The 18,322-nt window shown below is 37.4% G+C and overlaps 2 protein-coding genes across 2 annotated transcripts; one reads left to right on the plus strand and one right to left on the minus strand.

The window, feature by feature from the left end:
- Positions 1–1,671: 1,671 nt before the first annotated feature.
- LOC139983521 (uncharacterized) lies at positions 1,672–5,303 on the minus strand. The gene is made up of 2 exons (XM_071997133.1): positions 5,028–5,303; positions 1,672–3,403 (listed from the first exon to the last, which is right to left on the minus strand). The coding sequence occupies exons 1-2, from the start codon at positions 5,257–5,259 to the stop codon at positions 1,782–1,784; spliced, it is 1,854 nt and encodes a 617-aa protein (XP_071853234.1). The 5' UTR covers positions 5,260–5,303; the 3' UTR covers positions 1,672–1,781.
- A 5,230-nt stretch (positions 5,304–10,533) lies between these two features.
- On the plus strand, positions 10,534–17,387 carry LOC139983267 (sushi-repeat-containing protein SRPX-like). Its single transcript, XM_071996699.1, has 8 exons — positions 10,534–10,745; positions 11,257–11,310; positions 11,944–12,064; positions 13,334–13,402; positions 13,853–13,968; positions 14,342–14,521; positions 15,336–15,518; positions 16,157–17,387. The coding sequence occupies exons 1-8, from the start codon at positions 10,688–10,690 to the stop codon at positions 16,426–16,428; spliced, it is 1,053 nt and encodes a 350-aa protein (XP_071852800.1). The 5' UTR covers positions 10,534–10,687; the 3' UTR covers positions 16,429–17,387.
- The last annotated feature ends 935 nt before the right edge of the window (positions 17,388–18,322 follow it).

The following is an 18,322-nucleotide window of genomic DNA, read 5'->3' on the forward strand; positions in this document are numbered from 1 at the left end:
TGTTTAGTGCAACATGCAATGACACACGGTGATAGGACGGCCTCAGTTCGAATGGAAAACCGGTGAACGGCTCCCTTAGTTTGATTGAAACAAAAACGTAATCACATACCACAACAAAATAGTTTCAACTGTAAACAACATGAATCATGATAAGTCATTAATCGATTCATCAATAATAACTTTTACCATTTACTGCCGGAGATCTCAGTGTCGATAGAGATGGTTCGACGGGTATTGATGAGGGCAACATACAATCAGTTATAATCAGAGAAAGAATAGAATGAGTCATTTGCCATTACATATTTCTTTCATTGTTCATACTTTGGATACATTATAAAGATTTACCCATAGAACGCATTACATCAATTGGTCTCTCTTCATCTGTTACAACCTCACATATCAACGTTGTAGTTAGGATCAGGCATACACCGGCTACGGATATGTTTGAAGAAAAAAAAAACTAAAACGGTATTTTGAAAATGATGAAAGCTTTTCCTTAAAGGTCAAAGGTTTAAATCCAAATCCAAAAGTCTAAAGACAGGTTCCATTATGACGTCGAGCCTTCAATTGGAAACTGGTTATAAATGATTACAGTGGGTAAACAATGAATAGAAAAGTTTAAGTACGCAATGTTTCATTGTTTTTAACCCGCCCAATCTCCACCCCCCCCCCCCCCCCAAACTTTCCTAAACAACCCGTTCCGTTTATTGTTGCGTGCTCAGAAACGGCACCATATAATATTCCTGTTCAAACAGACAGATACATCTCATGTAACCAGACATGTGTTCCAACTCTAGCTGAAGAAAGAAAGGTTAAAAATGTAAATCATGCAAGATTTGCTCTTACATTATCCATTAGTTTAGTTTTGTTTAACAGTTATTGAAAATAACCGATCATTTTCAACATGCCTTATTTAAAAAGATTTGTTTCCTAATTATCAGGACTCTTGAAGGGAAGGAGGTCGTAACTACATGGGTGTGGGAATGGAGAATATAGGAGAAACGGTTTATCTTCTTCAGAAATCCAACTATGTTTTATGAATCGTCATAGAAAATGGATCGCAACATTGTTTTTGTCTTCCATTTCGTTTGAATATAATTGTAACTTGCCGATATAATTGTCGGTGAGTTTAGTTAATCTCATGACGCACGTACAGACCCACGAATATGCAAACAACAACTTAAGCTAGACATGATACTTCATTACTATTTATAATATCATTAATATTTCGTTAAGATATTAACATAAAAATGGTCTACTATATTTTCAAACCGGTTAACTTAATATGATACATTTATAATATAAATATCGTTAGCTTAAATGAACAGTATAATTAAATGTTGCTTTTAGTGTTATTCGGACCCAAATAACATTTGTGCATAATTGAAGACGTGATGGTATATTTCCTGATAATAATTTAATAATTGCCGTATATTTTATGTCGCAAGTTTAATGTGCAAAAGTAATGTTCTCTGGTATACATGTGAAATATTGAAGCTTTGCTTCATGTCTTCGATTCTTTATTAGATTATGGATTATGATTTCTAATAACTTCATAAAGAGCGCCACCAATTTATATACTTATTTATATCACAGTATAAGCATTGTTTCATTCGTCTCGCTCCTTTTCTCTACACCCCCCCCCCCCACAACACCTCCCACACCCTAACTCTTCCAGTACCAATTCCATTTTTCGTTGAGTGGTCACAGTTCTCAGTAGTGTCCAACCTCAAGATTCTAGACTCGTATATACATCACGATCTTACTACAGACGCCTTGGTTCAGAGAAGATTTATGTTACATTTTCTGACATTGACTGAACCTGACTGAGTATCTAACGTATCAATGGGTTCGGTCCTCATGCATTCCGCAGGACACAATGTACCGTCCCAAACAAGAAACTTGGCTTTCGAAGTTTTGCGTATACCTTCAGATGAAATGTAACATTTTAAATCTGGATTAACTTTAATGTGAAAGGGGAGTAAAGACGCCGGACAGTCCTGACAAACTGTTATTTTTCTAGGAAATGTTATTTTCGATTCATCTGTCTTTAACCAAGCTTCTTTTCCCTCTGGCGCTATTACCTTCCCAAATAATATCTGAGCTATCATTGCTGTGGGATTTCCGCAGACTCTCATCTCACCGTTAAATTCGTTGCACCATTTATGCCAGTGATTTGATTTCATTATCAGTGGACTTGATTCGGTGTTGTGTCTCATTCCTGATCCTAATCCGAACCCGTCGATCAATTGGACACGACCGTCTAAGGATAAAAATTCCTCCGCCAGTTGGTAACTTTTTTCAAGACCATCTTTAGTGTACAGCATTCTGTCTTTGCATTTGAAGTTATAGAGAGGATACATAGTACCAGACCAAGATGATGGGATGGCCTTTAATAGTAATTCCAATTGCACAACTGTTCTGATAGGTACTACCAAAATATCTGGCAATGGATCTGCAGCGAAAAGGTACTCTCGTAAAAACCTAAGACCGTCACCAAAAAAATCGTAACTTCCCAATTTTGCTACCTTCTCGTCGTGGCAAATAACATCAGATTTTCCATCATCAGTGATATTCATAAAATGGTCATTTTCAATCCGAAAGTCCTGATAAACGAGTTGTAAGTTTCCAACTTTAACTTGCGCATAACCCCAGCATTTAGCGAAATCAGAATCACTTAAATTATATTTTTCTTCTTTAGTGAGTAGTACATCAACCAGAGAGAAGAATATCCCACGCTCGACTGAGGAACCCAAAATTACAATTTTCTTTGGAGAGGGAGATTCCGCTGCCATTGCAAGGTCATCTGTTGTAAAGACGTCAAAAGTGCACCAATCCAACTGGAAGACCCATCCGCTACGTAGAACCCCTCGTTTTTTGCTGGCCAAGTTGCGAGTTATCCATTTGCCACCCAGCCACGACGGTCGGGTTAGTGGCACAGCGTGACAAGAAGGCAACTTGTCGGCCGTTCTGCCAATTTCCATTGCATCAGCGGGATCTCCGGCCTCGACGACAAGATTAAATGGACTGCCGGGTAGCTGTAACTGTACAACATGATCAAACTCCTCTATGAAGAGATTATACACACCTGGCAATGTAGGTACAACTGTAAAGTTCACTATAGTCCTGTCATCAGAATATTCTGTTTGATTTGCCACAAAGATATGATTCTCTCCAACAGCTAAAACACTATAGCCATTTACCTTTGATACGTTTTTCCCAATTTCAACCGAAAAGTTAACCATTTGACCAACTTTCACTTTATTCAAAGGGATTGGACGAACTCGGCTTTGACTCTCCGGAAGACTTTCAGCAACTAAATGACGATCACGTAAAATAGAACCATTTGAATATTGTTTGAATTCATGAAATGCAGACACAACTTGTTGTATTTCTTCTTTTTCTGAAAAAAAGAAGAAGAAAAGAACAGATTACTGTATCGTGATAAAAAAAAATCATTACTCGATATCGTTTCTTTCTTTATATTCAACTTGAAGAGGTAATACTTACATTTGTAGATGAGAAGATACTGGAGTCTATTAGGTGATGAGAGCGCTATGAACGACAAGTCACAAATTATCTTCAAAATTGAACAAACTGTATGTAGGCTACAGTATATGGATGGTAGGTTATCGATACAAATGGTATACATATAATAACACAATATCAGTTTATTAACTAGTTCAAGGCTACATTACCATATGTGTAGGGGGCGAGGATGCGGTTATATCCCCGTGCTTCACCTAGCAGGATATTTTATAAACATGCGGGCAATATGTTGATATTGTTTCGGGCACCGCTAAAGATAATAAACTGTTATACTCACGCTATAATGATGTAGTTTTTTGCAAAACTTAGGTAATTAAACAAACGTCCTTAACTTGCTTCCTTTTTGGTTTTGATTTTTAGGTAACTAAGCAACAAGTTAATTACAGAGAAGTTCTAGTTATAACGTAAGACCGGTGTGGGTTTGATCTGTTTGCTGTACGAAATAGCGATACAATGGTTGCCGTTCTGAAATTTATTTGAAAGAAGCTCTCTCAGGCGTTTAAACTTTAAAGAGTGCTACACGATAAATATGGTCAAAGTTCAAATGTTGTGGATAGCTTAGTCAGTACGACTGCCTTGTTCTACTCAAACATTTCTGTTGGATTTATGACCTGTGCTCGCTAAAGAATACTCTCCTTTCTCCCAAGAGCAGTCAAGTGTTTGACACTCTTGTAGTTAAATATACCCACCCTACCCCGACAGCGCACTTGAGTAGGCTTAAGACTGTAACAAAGAAAGAGATCCCAATGGACTTTCCTCATTTTAACACGATCACATTTTTAACACCACAAATGGTAAAAACAACACAAATAATAAAAATGTATAGACTGAGAGCAGCCTTGACAAACTCCCTTAGAAATTTTGAAGGATGGAGAAGAAAAACCATTATTAATAACACAAGCTGAGGAGCTAGAATAAAACTTTCGAATCCATCCAATGAAACTATCCTTAAAATTTAAAAAAAAAAAGTGTAAGCAATCAATAAATAAAGTTCCACTCAAGACGGTCAAACGTCCTTTCAAAATCTAATAAAAATAAGGAAGACATTGGTAAATATAATCGTAGAAAGACTATGATGGTGATCGGAGGGCGGGGAGGGTGAAGAAAAGGTTAAGGCAAGGCAGATGACATATTTACTGACAGTAACATATAAATTGTTACACATTTGGAGATATTACACCGTCGTAGTAAGTTAAGAGAAAGTCACATGATCTAACGCCCTAGCAATCAATAGGCGCGTGTGCAATCACAATGCGATCACAAATAAATTATACAGCAAAACTCTTAGTACTCCTTAGGCGATCACAAGAAATAAGTTCTGAGGATTACTACAGGTAAAGATTTGTTGACAAAGGAAATTGCATATTTAACAAATACATGGACTGCCGTTGTACAGCCTTTTACCTAAAGATGAAAGTGCGTAAGATTCTTTACTTCAACGGAGAATCAGTCTTAACGAGGAAACTTTAAACCCTTACCGGTCTGTGCATACGCACGATAGTTAGCTTCTTTATATGGCACAGTACCTTCCAATTTTCTAATCCAGTGTAGTATAGGCTTCGAAGATCCATTGAGTTGCGAGTAGTTCAATGGCTGGTCATATCCTTCGCCGGAGAATAGTCCCAAATAAATCATATATGAGCATATTAATATGGAAAGAAAGAAAGTGGAGTTATCTCTTAACTTCTTAGCTGATAAACGTTCCCCCATTTCTCCTGTGTTCCTGCGGGTAACTATAATGTTGCAGTGATCTGTTTCAATACATACCCTCTCTCCACCTCTTTCTCTCTATATCCACCTATCTCTCTGTCGGTTACGGTATTCGTTTTACTCAGTGAACCTGATCAAAACCAACATCCAATTGTGTTACTTTTTTTCTTCGCAAAACATCGAAATACGCATACGTGTACCATCCACGCGCATACTACTATTTTCTTTTATATTGTTTGGGGGAAAACACACCCACGAGGCCGCGAATGTACGTAAAACGAACGCTAGTGTTTAGAGGTTGTCCTAGAACGAAACAAATATAGACTATAGGCTACTGCAGTATTGTGGCATTGATTCATTTATTTGTTTAATCGCCAATTGTGTACAATGGGAAAGGAAGTCTCCTATACAGTCTTAAAAAGACTTAACAAAGTATGAGACTCCCTGGAAGAAAACAAAATTTACAAATATAAATAGTACAGTATAATGGTAAGGATTAAATATACAGTAATAATAACCTAATGATGCTGGGATGGATAGTAGGCCCTAATGGATACGTGAATAGATTATATAATACTAGTAAGAGTTAATAAATTCCTTTTTCAAATGTCTGGTTAATGTGGGTTTTGAAGGTATAGACTTCAACTTTGTTGATAGATCATTCCAAAGTTGTATTCCTCTATTAAGAAGACCGAATTTCCCTATGTTACTATGGTAAACATTGCAATGAGCGTTGTCGGTTTGTCGTGTGTGATGGTTATGTAAGACTATGTTACTACATATAAAGTCATTAAAAGTGACTGGCAGTAATCCATTCCATGCTTTGTAAGGAAGGTTAGAAACCTTGACTGTTATATTATCACCAAGTTTTAATAAATTTAGGGACTTAAATATTCCACTAGTATGTTTAAGTCGTGGGGCATTAGCAATATGACTTATAGCCCTCGTTTGGAGAATATTTAGGCGGTCAAGGTTAACATTGTATGTACCACACCAAATAGTTGTACTGTAGGATAGGTGATGCAGAACTAATGTTTGGTAAAGCATTCTAAGGACATACTGTGGGAGGGGAAATTTCAGCTTAGATAATATACCAGTATTTTTAGCTACAACATACATACTAACGAAATATGGTTATTTCCAAGAAAGTTAGCTATTAATATTAACATCGAGAAACTAAGTATCAGTTACACATTTAATTATTTTACCGTCCATCGTAATATCATTATCCCAACGAATTGCTCTTCTACTACTAAAAACAAAATACTTAGTCTTATCAATATTAATACTTAATTTGATTGCTGCAAATCAATCACAGAACTTATCTAGTTCACAAGAAAACAGTACTCTCAGAGTGAATATACGTTCTTCGAGTGAAAGAAAAGGTTGGTGTAATCGGCAAATTAGACTGTATGAGCGATGTTGGAGACATGGCACATATCATTAACGTATATAATAAATAACAAAGGACCTAAAATATATGATTAAGTAGTCACGTGTTTCTTTGTTATGCTAGGAATTCTTTTTAGTTCGTTTTCAAGCAGAGAGTTATTGTGTTTATGAAGTTCATTTCCTTTATAGGAGATAAATGGCCCGTATGTACCTCCGTTGTAATATATGGCAGGACTACGCTAGTATGCCTCTTACAACTTATACAGTTACAAAACAAACGTTTCTTTCTTTCTTTCTTTCCTGTTCGTATGTTTGCATATCAGTCTTTCTGTTTGTTGTTGGGTTTTTTTCTATGTGTGTGTGTGTTAGAGCGTTTGTTTTTCTTTCTGACCGAGGACTTGAACAAAAGAATTCCAGGTCCTCGGTTGTGATTTCTAAAGAATAACCACGTCCTCGGAAGAATTTCTATTGTATGTTGTATTGTTAAGGTTAGGGTACGTGGATTTGAACAATGGAAAATACAATGGGGTCCTCGGTTGGAATGTAAAACCAACATGTGTGTTTGTGTGTGTGTGTTTGGTCTCATCGGGTTGGATATATTTATCCTGAATTAGAATATGAAATCACTTCTCGGTGAAGAGGAATTTTAATTTCTCACGATGCTACGAACTGTGGGGATAAATCTACAGATATGTTTTGTTTTTGGTTTCAAGTGGAAGGAATTTCAATTTCAACTACAATAAAACCAGAACTACTTGTTTATGTTTGTTGGTTTTGTTTTTACTATTTATGTTATCTTATTCGAAACAAACAGATGCTAAAAAGCACCAAAGCTTTGATATGTTTCGACAATTTCTAATTCGTAGCAAAAGTCAATCAGAGAAATCCAAGTCATCTTTTCATCGCAAGGACTGATGTCAACTTTTTCGTAAGAGCTGAGAATCGCCAATACGCATGAGCATGTGATGAGACAAGGGCCGGATATAGACAACCAAGAAGAGTTTATATTCATGGTGATTTATTCCAATAAATAGGTGACCAGAACTTCGGTTGTTAAAATGATAGATAATGAGAATGTTGGTTCGGTATCTAGGGCGTACATCGTCGTCATCAATGCAGCTGCTCTTATTATACTAGCAGACAGCACTATGAAAAGATTGAACCCAGCAGACGGGGAAATGAAAACAGTTTGTTTGGTTAAAATTGAAATAGCCCCACCGATTAGAAAATGTATCGCTTGAGTATCGTATGAGTACCAGTAGATAATGGGTTTTACCATTATTTAAGCATTTTTAGCTTAATGTGTAGAGACCAAAATTCCACTACCAAAGGCGATATAGAAACCGGTTCTATTTCCTTCAGTCGTCCAATGAGAAAGGATGAATGAAGGTTGCAATGTTAAGATGACACCTAAAATAGCACTTAAACATCACTAAAATTACCATCGGTTTGAATCTAAAATTTAAATAGGTGAAAGTTAGTAGGCTGAATGTCATTACTTCACTGCTGTAAAGCATAGGGCAAACATTACCTGGTGACCATTTTAAAATGGCCAGGTTCTCAAAATACAAAGAAACAAACATTAGAACTCCAGCGACGGTTGGCATGACAACGAATGTTCTGTGGACCAATCGGAAGGATTCTTTCCGAGTCATGAAGAAATAATTTAATAAAGAGAAACTAAAAAAGCAAAATCCCGTCAAACAGGTTAATTGCAGTGGCGGGATTACTCCTGTTGACTGTTTGGCAAGAATATTAACAATTGCGTTCAATAACATAGCAATAATTGCTAGCACTTTTCCACTCTCGAAATCGGTCCCATCTCCAACACATAGGTGGTGCTGGAAAACGCTTCGTTGAAGATTCGAGCTTCCTGTATTCGAGTCTTGCTTTCATCGGTCTAGATTAACAAAGGAAAAGATGCGTGAATATCATTTTCTTGGCCAGTTGTCATAAGTAGAGATTAAAGATCCAAATTAATATACCGCTCCTCTGATTGGTGGAAAATGAACATATGATGGGGATACATGTATACTTTTCATTTACCGACGACGATGTTTCATTGTACGTCAAGCAATGAATTAGAATAAAAGTAAAGTATATCATCTGTGAAGTTATCGTTTACTTGATTTAAACCTTTTTTTTCTGTGTTTTCAATTCAATTCCAGTTCGATACCGCCAAACTTTAACATTTTGCGTTACTGGACCGGAGTTAAAGTTACAAAGCTCTCTGATAGACCCTTTCAGAATTGTTCTCTATACGTGTGTACGAAAGTGCATAACTAAGCCGGGATACATCACTTCGAAACAGGTGATGAGAGTAATGGACGATTCATGTAACACGGCTAGGTGGGGAATCAAATGTGCCGTGACAAGGTATGTGTAACGGGAACTTAATATGTATGTGTGACGGGAACTTGATATGTCTTGTCAAAAGCCATATTGGACAGAAAAAAGAACCCGTGTACTTGTCTTTAAGTTAAGTCTAAAATGAAAAATGTAGAGCAGCACTCAACAACAATCCAGATACTAGCATCAATTAGAGGTTGTTAAGGGAACATTCACACATGAAACAAGATACCCCCCCCCCCCCCTCCTCAAGTTCTGTGACACTACTAGGTCGACCTCGTCCTGTTTCTATTTCGTGCCGTATGTGTGGATTACTTCTTCCTTTACTTAATTCTATGTGTATTTTGTTCCCTGTCCTTTCATTGTCACTAAATAATATAACAATATTCGAATTGCTTAAAACAAATAAAGTAGTACTCATTGCCTACGGACTGAAATTATAACACAACAATTCATGTTCATACAACTTTTGTTACAAACACGATCATTATGAACAATTACATGCAAATACGATTCGATCTTAAATGAAAATGTTGATGAATTGGAAATAGATAAATCTAAACAAACCGTATAGTACCGTATAATACCGTGCATTGATTAACTCTGTATAAATGTTAACGTAATATGATTCCAGACCTATCCAGATACACAACATGTAACGTTTTGAATAAACATATAACTGTCTCCAGGGTGTGGTTAAAAGTTAACTAAACACATGCATGGATGAGTGCGTGGTTTAGCAGTTATCGCCGTTTTAGAGCACAGGTGCAAGGGATATGTTGCGTCCTGTGGGTAAATTATCTGCCGTCCGGGAGGTTTCGTTTTTTAATAAGGGGCCAGTGGAACTACTGAACAATATCGCAGCATTTTGTATCCAACTTTAACAATTAACAATGAATTTACTGAAAGGCCTAACGCAGAAACATGAGCAATTGATATCCCACATTAAAGGATGATATTGACTGTAGATGCCCTGACACATGTTAGAAATTGGGGATAGGAAAAGGGTAAGGGAGGGGGATGGGGCTGAGTTAGAACATAATGCTGATAAAAGTGCTGCCTATGGCGGATCCTCTCCGCCATGAAAAACATTTGCCCTGCAAATGATTGAAGCTTACTCCCCCAACTTCACACGGTTAATCCATACTACACGCCCCCCCCCCCCCCCCGCCACCCCATCTCCGCTTGTTGGGCAATCCGCTGTAAATTCTAACTATCCTAACTATCTTTACCTGAAGTCAGCTTGCATAGTTTGATCGAACCGTATGTAACATAACTGATGTAGTTCCAATTAATTTGATTTCTATGAAACAAGACGTTCGTATGGGGTCAACTCTAGGGGACTCTGTACAGTAACCAGAATTATAGACAGTGAGACAATTACTCTCCTTAAACAGTGAATATTCAAGCTCAGTATTGGTGATACGTGTATGATCCGCCCGCTGGCAGGTGTGTTCGAATATTCCCTCAACGGACGTATTGCTATAGCATCTGTGTATCTCCGCTCGCCCTCATAGCGGGAGCTGACTGTACCTTTGACCTCGATAAACAACCATGGAAAAATACGTTGTGTTTCCAAGAAGTCTGGAGTCAATTGAAGTGTAATGTTGCCTCAAAACTGTGGGGAAATTATGAAGTGCCGTTATTTTAAAAATTTACTGACTTCGAAGCAGCTGTAGTCTCCAAGATGAAGTTACACGGTCTCTTAATCACCGTTTGTATTTTGGTTTGTGTGTCTCCGACTGGTAAGTGACATAATGTTTTGTTTTACTCTTTCGAAAGTTTAATCTGAATGTCATTTTATTAAAGAAAGGTTCATGTATACAATTTTCTTTCCATGTCGTTTTATGCCAAACTAGCAATTTTACGAGACATTTTAGTTCAGTTCAATGAATTTACCCATTGTCGTTATCGCTATTGCAGTACATCTATTTTGTATTAACTTTGAATTTAACACCTTAAATAACTGCACACACATAATACACAACAGCTGCACACACATAATAACGTAGGTTCTTATCAGTTTGATTTAACATAATCATGAATGATAATTCTTCTTGAAGGTACCATGTGAGTACTCCTGTGTACTTCTATAGATAGTGGCTGTTTCAATGTAGCTTGTTCTTCTCTGCCTAATACTTCACCCTGCCATAAGTGGCTGGAACAGTTTTTGTGAGTCTTGCACAGTTAAGTCTTTACAATACCAAGTATAGTCTTTTACTAGGCTTGTTTTATTTGTTTTTTGTTTTTTTTCAGATGGTTGGCGTAGACGAAGAAGACGCAGATCTCCTGCGCCGGCACCACCGGCAGGTGAGTGAAACTTAACTGCTTGGATCGAAATTATCGTCACCATATTGACGATATGAGAATAAACTCAGGCCTGTAAGCAGAACTGAGTTGTGACTTGAATTACTAAGAATTTAAAAAGGGGCACAATATGCATGTCCTCTGACCTGCAAAGTAAAGCACCATGTTGCATCTATACTAGCACCCAATGATTTACCAAGCCTTTTCAGACGGGAATGGGGGTTTTCCATCCACCTTTACTCCTCCTCTGGTCTGCATGACGTCTTAGACAACTTCCGTTCCTCCATCAGTGCATGGTTGATAACCCCCCACCCCCCCCCCCCGTCGCAAGGAAATAGAAAAAAGTATCTGTTTTGGTCTAACTCCTGTCAATTTAATGTCGAACTTTATTTCCTATTGGCTATATCCACCTGCACCCAGTTCACGTGTTAAATTTACATTTAGTCACATGTGCTGGTAATTACGCGCGGCTGTCATAACGAAGTATAACCTCTCCACCTTCCAGTTCATTTCTGGTCTAGTGCGACCTAACTCATTTAATTCAATTTCATTGAATCATCGCAGGATTAACGCAACCGTCTTATATTAACTTTAACTATGTTAAGGTGCTTAAAAACAACATTTATTTCTGTACAGATACCACACCCCCTACATTTACTAACTGTCGATCACACTGGACTGTTCCCATAACAACCACATCAACAGTGGTCACTTGGACTGAGCCAACCGCCACGGATGATCGTCCAATAAGAATGCAGTGAGTGAAGAAAACACTTTTATACCTGTATATTTATTTCTTTAATACTAAATATCCACAATGAAAGTGTATATCATACAGTCTGGCATTTTCTTAATTCTCTGTATTTTGTCCATCGCAAGTTGCCCTGAATTCAAGGATTTGCTTGTGGCACATCTAACTGGCGAACTACTGTAACTTGATCGATGGCACATGTAAAATGCGATAAGTGATGCAATCAAATCAACTTGCTGACATATGTTAAGTGAGTAAGTGAGTCATATTGTTTGTTATGTCTCAAACAGGAAATTGCAAAATTGCCATAAAAGATACAAATTAAAATATAAACAGACGGAAAGACCAGAAACAAATAACTATTATCAAATTAAAAACGATAATATCAAACAACTAAAATCATTAATTAGAAATAGGCCAAACTAGAATTAAATATGGTAAAATACTAATTATGAAAACTAAAAGCGGCACCCAACGTTTAACGTGAAATATCCATTTGTTTACTTCATCAATTCATTGATAATTTGGTTTGAGTATGCTAATTTCATCAATTCAATGAAACCATGGTTTGAGTCTGTTTACTTCAACAATTCAATTAAACCATGGTTTGAGTCTGTTACTTCATCAATTCAATGAAACCATGGTTTGAGTCTGTTTACTTCAACAATTCAATTAAACCATGGCTTGAGTCTGTTTACTTCAAAAATTAAAAAACAATGGTTTGAGTCTGTTTACTTCATCAATTCAATGAAACCATGGTTTGAGTCTGTTTATTTCATCAATTCAATGAAACAATGGTTTGAGACTGTTTACTTCATCAATTCAATGAAACCATGGTTTGAGTCCGTTTACGTCAACAATTAAATGAAACCATGGTTTGGAAAGTCTAGCCATGTCTATCGTTGCGCCCTTTTTGTTAGACGTTATACGTTGCCATATATCTTAGCTCAAACTTGCTCATTTATATCTAACTAGACACAGGACTTTTTAAATCGTTATGCATAATTAAACTCTTTAAACATGTCATGTCATCTATCTGTTTATAACATACTATAAAGTGAACACATAGTTTCAGAACTTCCTTTTTTCTAGAAAATCTTGTCGCCTTCCCCTAGAGGCATTGCATCAACCCCCCCCCCATTTTCCCTATAATAGTAAAGTTCTAAATAGGCCCCAGGGAGGAGAAGTGAGATGATCAGGGTGGATGGTAGCTAGGATTTCCACTTTCATCTTTGTGTTGTGTCACTGAGGAAAATTGTGTATGTTCTGTTTTAGAGGCGGAAGCGGTTATTGCCACGGTCCACCTCCAGTCTGCATGATGCCAATCTTTGATATTTCACCAACGTAAGTAAACATTCACGATGCATACAAAGGAGTCTATGAAGTGTTGTGGAGAGGTAGGAGATAGACAGTTGAGGCACACTGTTTATATCCTACCTATCCTCTTCCCATATTGGTTTCTTTCTTTCTTCTCTCCATCTCTTGTCTAATAATCCCCACACATCAATCTCTTTGTGTTCACCATGCTCATTAACCTTTCTGTATTATGTGCGTGTTTTTGTCCCTTCTGTAATTCTTACTTGTCATTTAGCCTTTGAAGAAGCTCCTGCTAGGGTCGAAACGTCAGGCCAACTTACTTTTACGCATAAAAAAGAGATAATGATAACATTGGATCTGTGTGATATTAACCTAATAGTCTACAAACATATAACATGAACATTAAGAACATCCGAATCTATATGTTCTACTTGATTATTTAAAATGCATCTTTTTTTTCGTTCCGACACTCTACAGCCGGTCCGGACCGGCTCCTGGTTCAACTTTTACCGAAGGTCACCATGCAGTTACATACACAGCTCAAGATCTCGCCGGGAATATAGCAACATGCAGAATTGAATTCACTGTTGAAAGTAAGCTTGATAGCCAGAGTATATGCATTTCCTTATTATTTTAAATGTAGGTATATAGGGGTTTGAAATCACCAATATCAACCAACCCCAAACACGTGTGCAACGTACATGAGAGGACATACAGGGACTTGTACAGAGTATAGAGTTTACAGTGTCACAAATCACTGCATGATTGTGTTTCCAGCAAACTCTGTATATCCTACGTTACATAATTTTTGATATGTGTAGAAAATATCACAAAGGCTTCCGCCGATAAATACAGCACGTAATCTGTATATGTTTCTAACCACTGAGGCGTACGTGTTTATTCCTCGCAGTGAATCAGGAATTATATTACTTAACTGAGTAAATCCCACCATTTTTCTTTCAACAGTTATCCGGTGTCCACCGATACCACCGGTGAGTAATGGAGTACATGTATGTACATACGGTGTCATTGGTGGGTCACAATGTGTCTTCTCCTGTCACCATGGATACACATTATCAGGGAGCGCAACGACTCATTGTAACGCAGACACGAGACGATGGTCCTCTCCAATACCTACATGTCAAGGTAATTATCAGAAAGCATTACTACACCATAACTATATAGTGCTGTTTATTGTATTATCACTAACGCAATATACATAAAGTAAACTGTGTGCTATCATTTTCAAAGATAAGTATTTCACACTGGTTACTTTTTCATCCTGAAATAATAAATATAATAAAAATATTTGGTAATCCTCTCAATTTATTGTGTTGTTTTAGCTCGTCATTTTACTTATTTGATTTTTCGACCTTGATTTCCTTACAATCGTTTTATGATATTTATTCATTACTCACTTGAATAAACATATTTAAATTAAATGCTAGCCAATGAACGTTCAGAAGTCTGTCGTGCCTTATTTTACTCAAACTATTTACAAGTGACGGAATAACCTCAGACGTCCTTCTATGCAAAACGTTTTAAAAAGGTTTATCAGAAAGTGATCGGACAGTGCCGGGCTAGCAGAGGAAGGGTTAGGATTAGGGTTAGGGGTACAGTAGAGGATGTGCTACCAGAGAGGGAAGTACAGGCAGAGGAGAAGGGGTGGCGTAACAACAGGGGGCGAGGTGGGGTGATTGATAGCGAATGATGGAGGGGACACGTAGCCGAGAAAGAATGGGAACGGGAAATAATTACTTGATATTTCGTTTCAATGTACAGCTTTAAGATGTCGATCGAGATCCTTGGTTTAAAAAACAAAACAAGAGTTGGAGAATTGGGAGAGATTAATTTTGTTCATGTGGTGATAATCCTGTAACCTACACTACACTGATAGCGTTATAATGTTTTAAACTAATGAAGGTATTACCGTTTTTCCTTTGTCTGATGACATCATTAGTTAAGACATGCAGTCCTCCACTAGTGGCTCCATCACACGGTTCTGTGTCCTGTTCTGACAGTAACCGGTTTATGAGTCTGTGTACTTTCTACTGTGACGAAGGATTTGAGATTCCTAGCGGACAATCGTCAGCGTTATTCTGTAACGGTCATGTCTGGAGTGCCAATCCTCCAATTTGTCAAGGTCAGTTACATCGTTCTGTATAAAGAGCATGTGAAATAATTTCGCCAGGGAATGAGCACTCTGAAGTTGATTTAAACAGTCAATAATAGAGTATAGATTTTACCGCACAGATTGAAACATTGTGTCGAATGAATCGATTCAGAGTTAAATCAATTCTTACTTGGCTTAATATCGAATGGATCTTTATGCCGGAAGCCAAACGAATAATGCATGTTACACAAAATGATTTTCTACAACCAGTCATATTATGAATATAGACATGTATACACATACAATGTAGTACCTGCTTTGAATTATAGCAGCACGAATTCACGACCGTTGTTATTTTGTTCACCGTAAAACCTGTCATCTTTATTTAATTCTACAGGTTATCCTATATTATATATTCCAAAATTTGGTAAAGAGCTAATATTTGTGTAGGCTGTAAGTAATTATCATATGCTAATGTGGTACTGCTGTATATAGTCTATAAAACAATCATTTATGTACTGAGAGAACTGTAAAGATATAGTATTATGTTTCAAAATGAAACACGTTAACTGATTATTAAACGCAGACGGTTTGCATGAATAAAGTCGTGGACACGGATGTACAATAAACTCCTGTTCTTCCCATTCTGTTTCTCCATTCGCATACAGACGTGAAGCCACCAGAGTTCACAGCTTGTCCAACATCATTTGATGTCAACATCCAATCTGCCACATCAGATAGCGCTCTCGTCTCTTACAACTCGCCTCGGGCGGTTGACAACAGTGGTCACGTGACAATACGACTCGTCGAAGGTAAAGCATCCGGCAGTCGATTTGATTCTGGTGCGAACACAGTCAAATACCGAGCAGAAGATGGCGCTGGAAATATAATCGAATGTAATTTTACAATCAACGTGATAATCATCATTGTGACCGGATGACATATATATTTGTTTTCGTATAATAATCGTTATTTTTGTTTCCTTAGTTGTTAAATACATTACGCAACTTCAAGGTAAAGTTACACAACTCAGTATCATGTTACTTAACTCACAATAAAATTCAAATGCCGTGTTGCATTACTGTATAAGAGTAAAATGTTTTCATTATTTAATTGCAATTAGTATGAAACAATTTCGATTCAAACCAGAATAACTTGCAAAAAGTATAAAGGGGGTACTTAACTGGTTCATGAATATTCACTGCGTATACAGCCCAATTGTTTAAGTGAACGTCGCTTGCATTCGACTTTGTAAAGCTAAAGCAAATGAGGAAATTACACCAACTTAAACGAAATGTCGAGTTACTGCGTTGTACAACACTTGGTAACACGACGAAGTATTGTTCATGTGTTTTCAAGATACGTGTGACACACAACTCGATAATTTGAGACGTTTCCTTTGTACTGTTAGGTAAACTCGGTAAAAATAGAAACATTGTAACATGGTATTTATACAACTCGCATGTCCCCTGAGTAGCATCGTAGCAACCTGTTTTTGTCTTGACGGAAATTCCTTCTCGCAGCTGTCCCAGCATGAATCAAGAAAACAACGGGAGGGAGGGCATGGGGTGACGTTAAACTCATTTTGACAGCTGTTTTTAACCTTGTACAGAACATTGCAGGTCTACACTTTTGCGATTGACAACTTTCTCACCGATCGAAGAAACAGGGGTCATCCTTGGTATGTAACCTCTCTCGAGTTTCTTTGCCAGACGTTTTATTTTTCCTAGAATGCATCTCAGCCGGCTACTACAGGGGATATCCCTTGTCACATCTGCCTTGGGAAATAATTGCCAAGGAGCAGTTCGCCAAACTGAAAAAAAAAGTTTACCTAATAAGAAAGGTCATGTCATATGTCAGTATGCATATAAGTGTGCAATAAATTTCGTTCACACTGCACAGCACGCGTCTAACGTGATCTGTGTGTCGTCACCCAGCTAAAATAAATTTCGTAGCGGTAAAGTGACAGGAATGGTGTTGATTAGTCAGCTTTCAAGCTGTACCGAATTGAACTTATGTATCGTCATTTTGACAATATTATGTGTAATCGCGTGTAGCGACTCAATGAGTTCAACAGTTCCTCGGCGAAATTAAATATGACAGAAATTACTACATAAGAGAGGCTGCACCCTATACTCATAGCTGGTACAGACTACAGTAACTATTGTTCGTGTCCTGTGAAACACGTTACAGTGTTAAGAACACAAAGTAGTGATTACTGATGCACGGTCGATGGACATGAACAACAGTTGCTGTACTAAACATTTAGAGCGAGTTCATTCATACGCAAATCTAATATTAGGTCGTATCAAGTCGTTGTATGTAATGCAGGTCTATCGATATACCTGTATATGACCTTTCTTTGCTCTCGGCATAACTAACTGGCGTAATTGAAAGGAAGATGTGAACTGGAATCAAGCGGTACCGTAACTCATTTACTTCATCTCGTAGACAGTCTTATCTTCATAGACTCATTGTCCAGTCGTATATGGCGGGCCATCAGTCTCAAATCGTGGGGAACTGACACATACCGATTTAAATCGACATTTACCAATTTCATTTGACTTATACCAGTTTCCAGCAGCTTAAATTGACTTCTACCGATTTAAATCGACATATACCAGTTTAATTCGACATATCATGGATTTAAATCGACATATACCAATTTGAGTTGACATATACCAGCTTAAATCGATGATATGTAAAGTATATCGGTATATGTCAATTTAAATCGACATCTACCAGTTTAAATCTATGATATGTCGAATTAAATCCGTAGAAGTCAACTTCCTTGGAATTATACCAGTTTCTAGCAACTCAAATTGGCATATACC

The sequence above is a fragment of the Apostichopus japonicus genome, chromosome 16 (genome assembly GCF_037975245.1).
Source record: "Apostichopus japonicus isolate 1M-3 chromosome 16, ASM3797524v1, whole genome shotgun sequence".
NCBI classification, from domain to species: Eukaryota; Metazoa; Echinodermata; class Holothuroidea; order Aspidochirotida; family Stichopodidae; genus Apostichopus; species Apostichopus japonicus.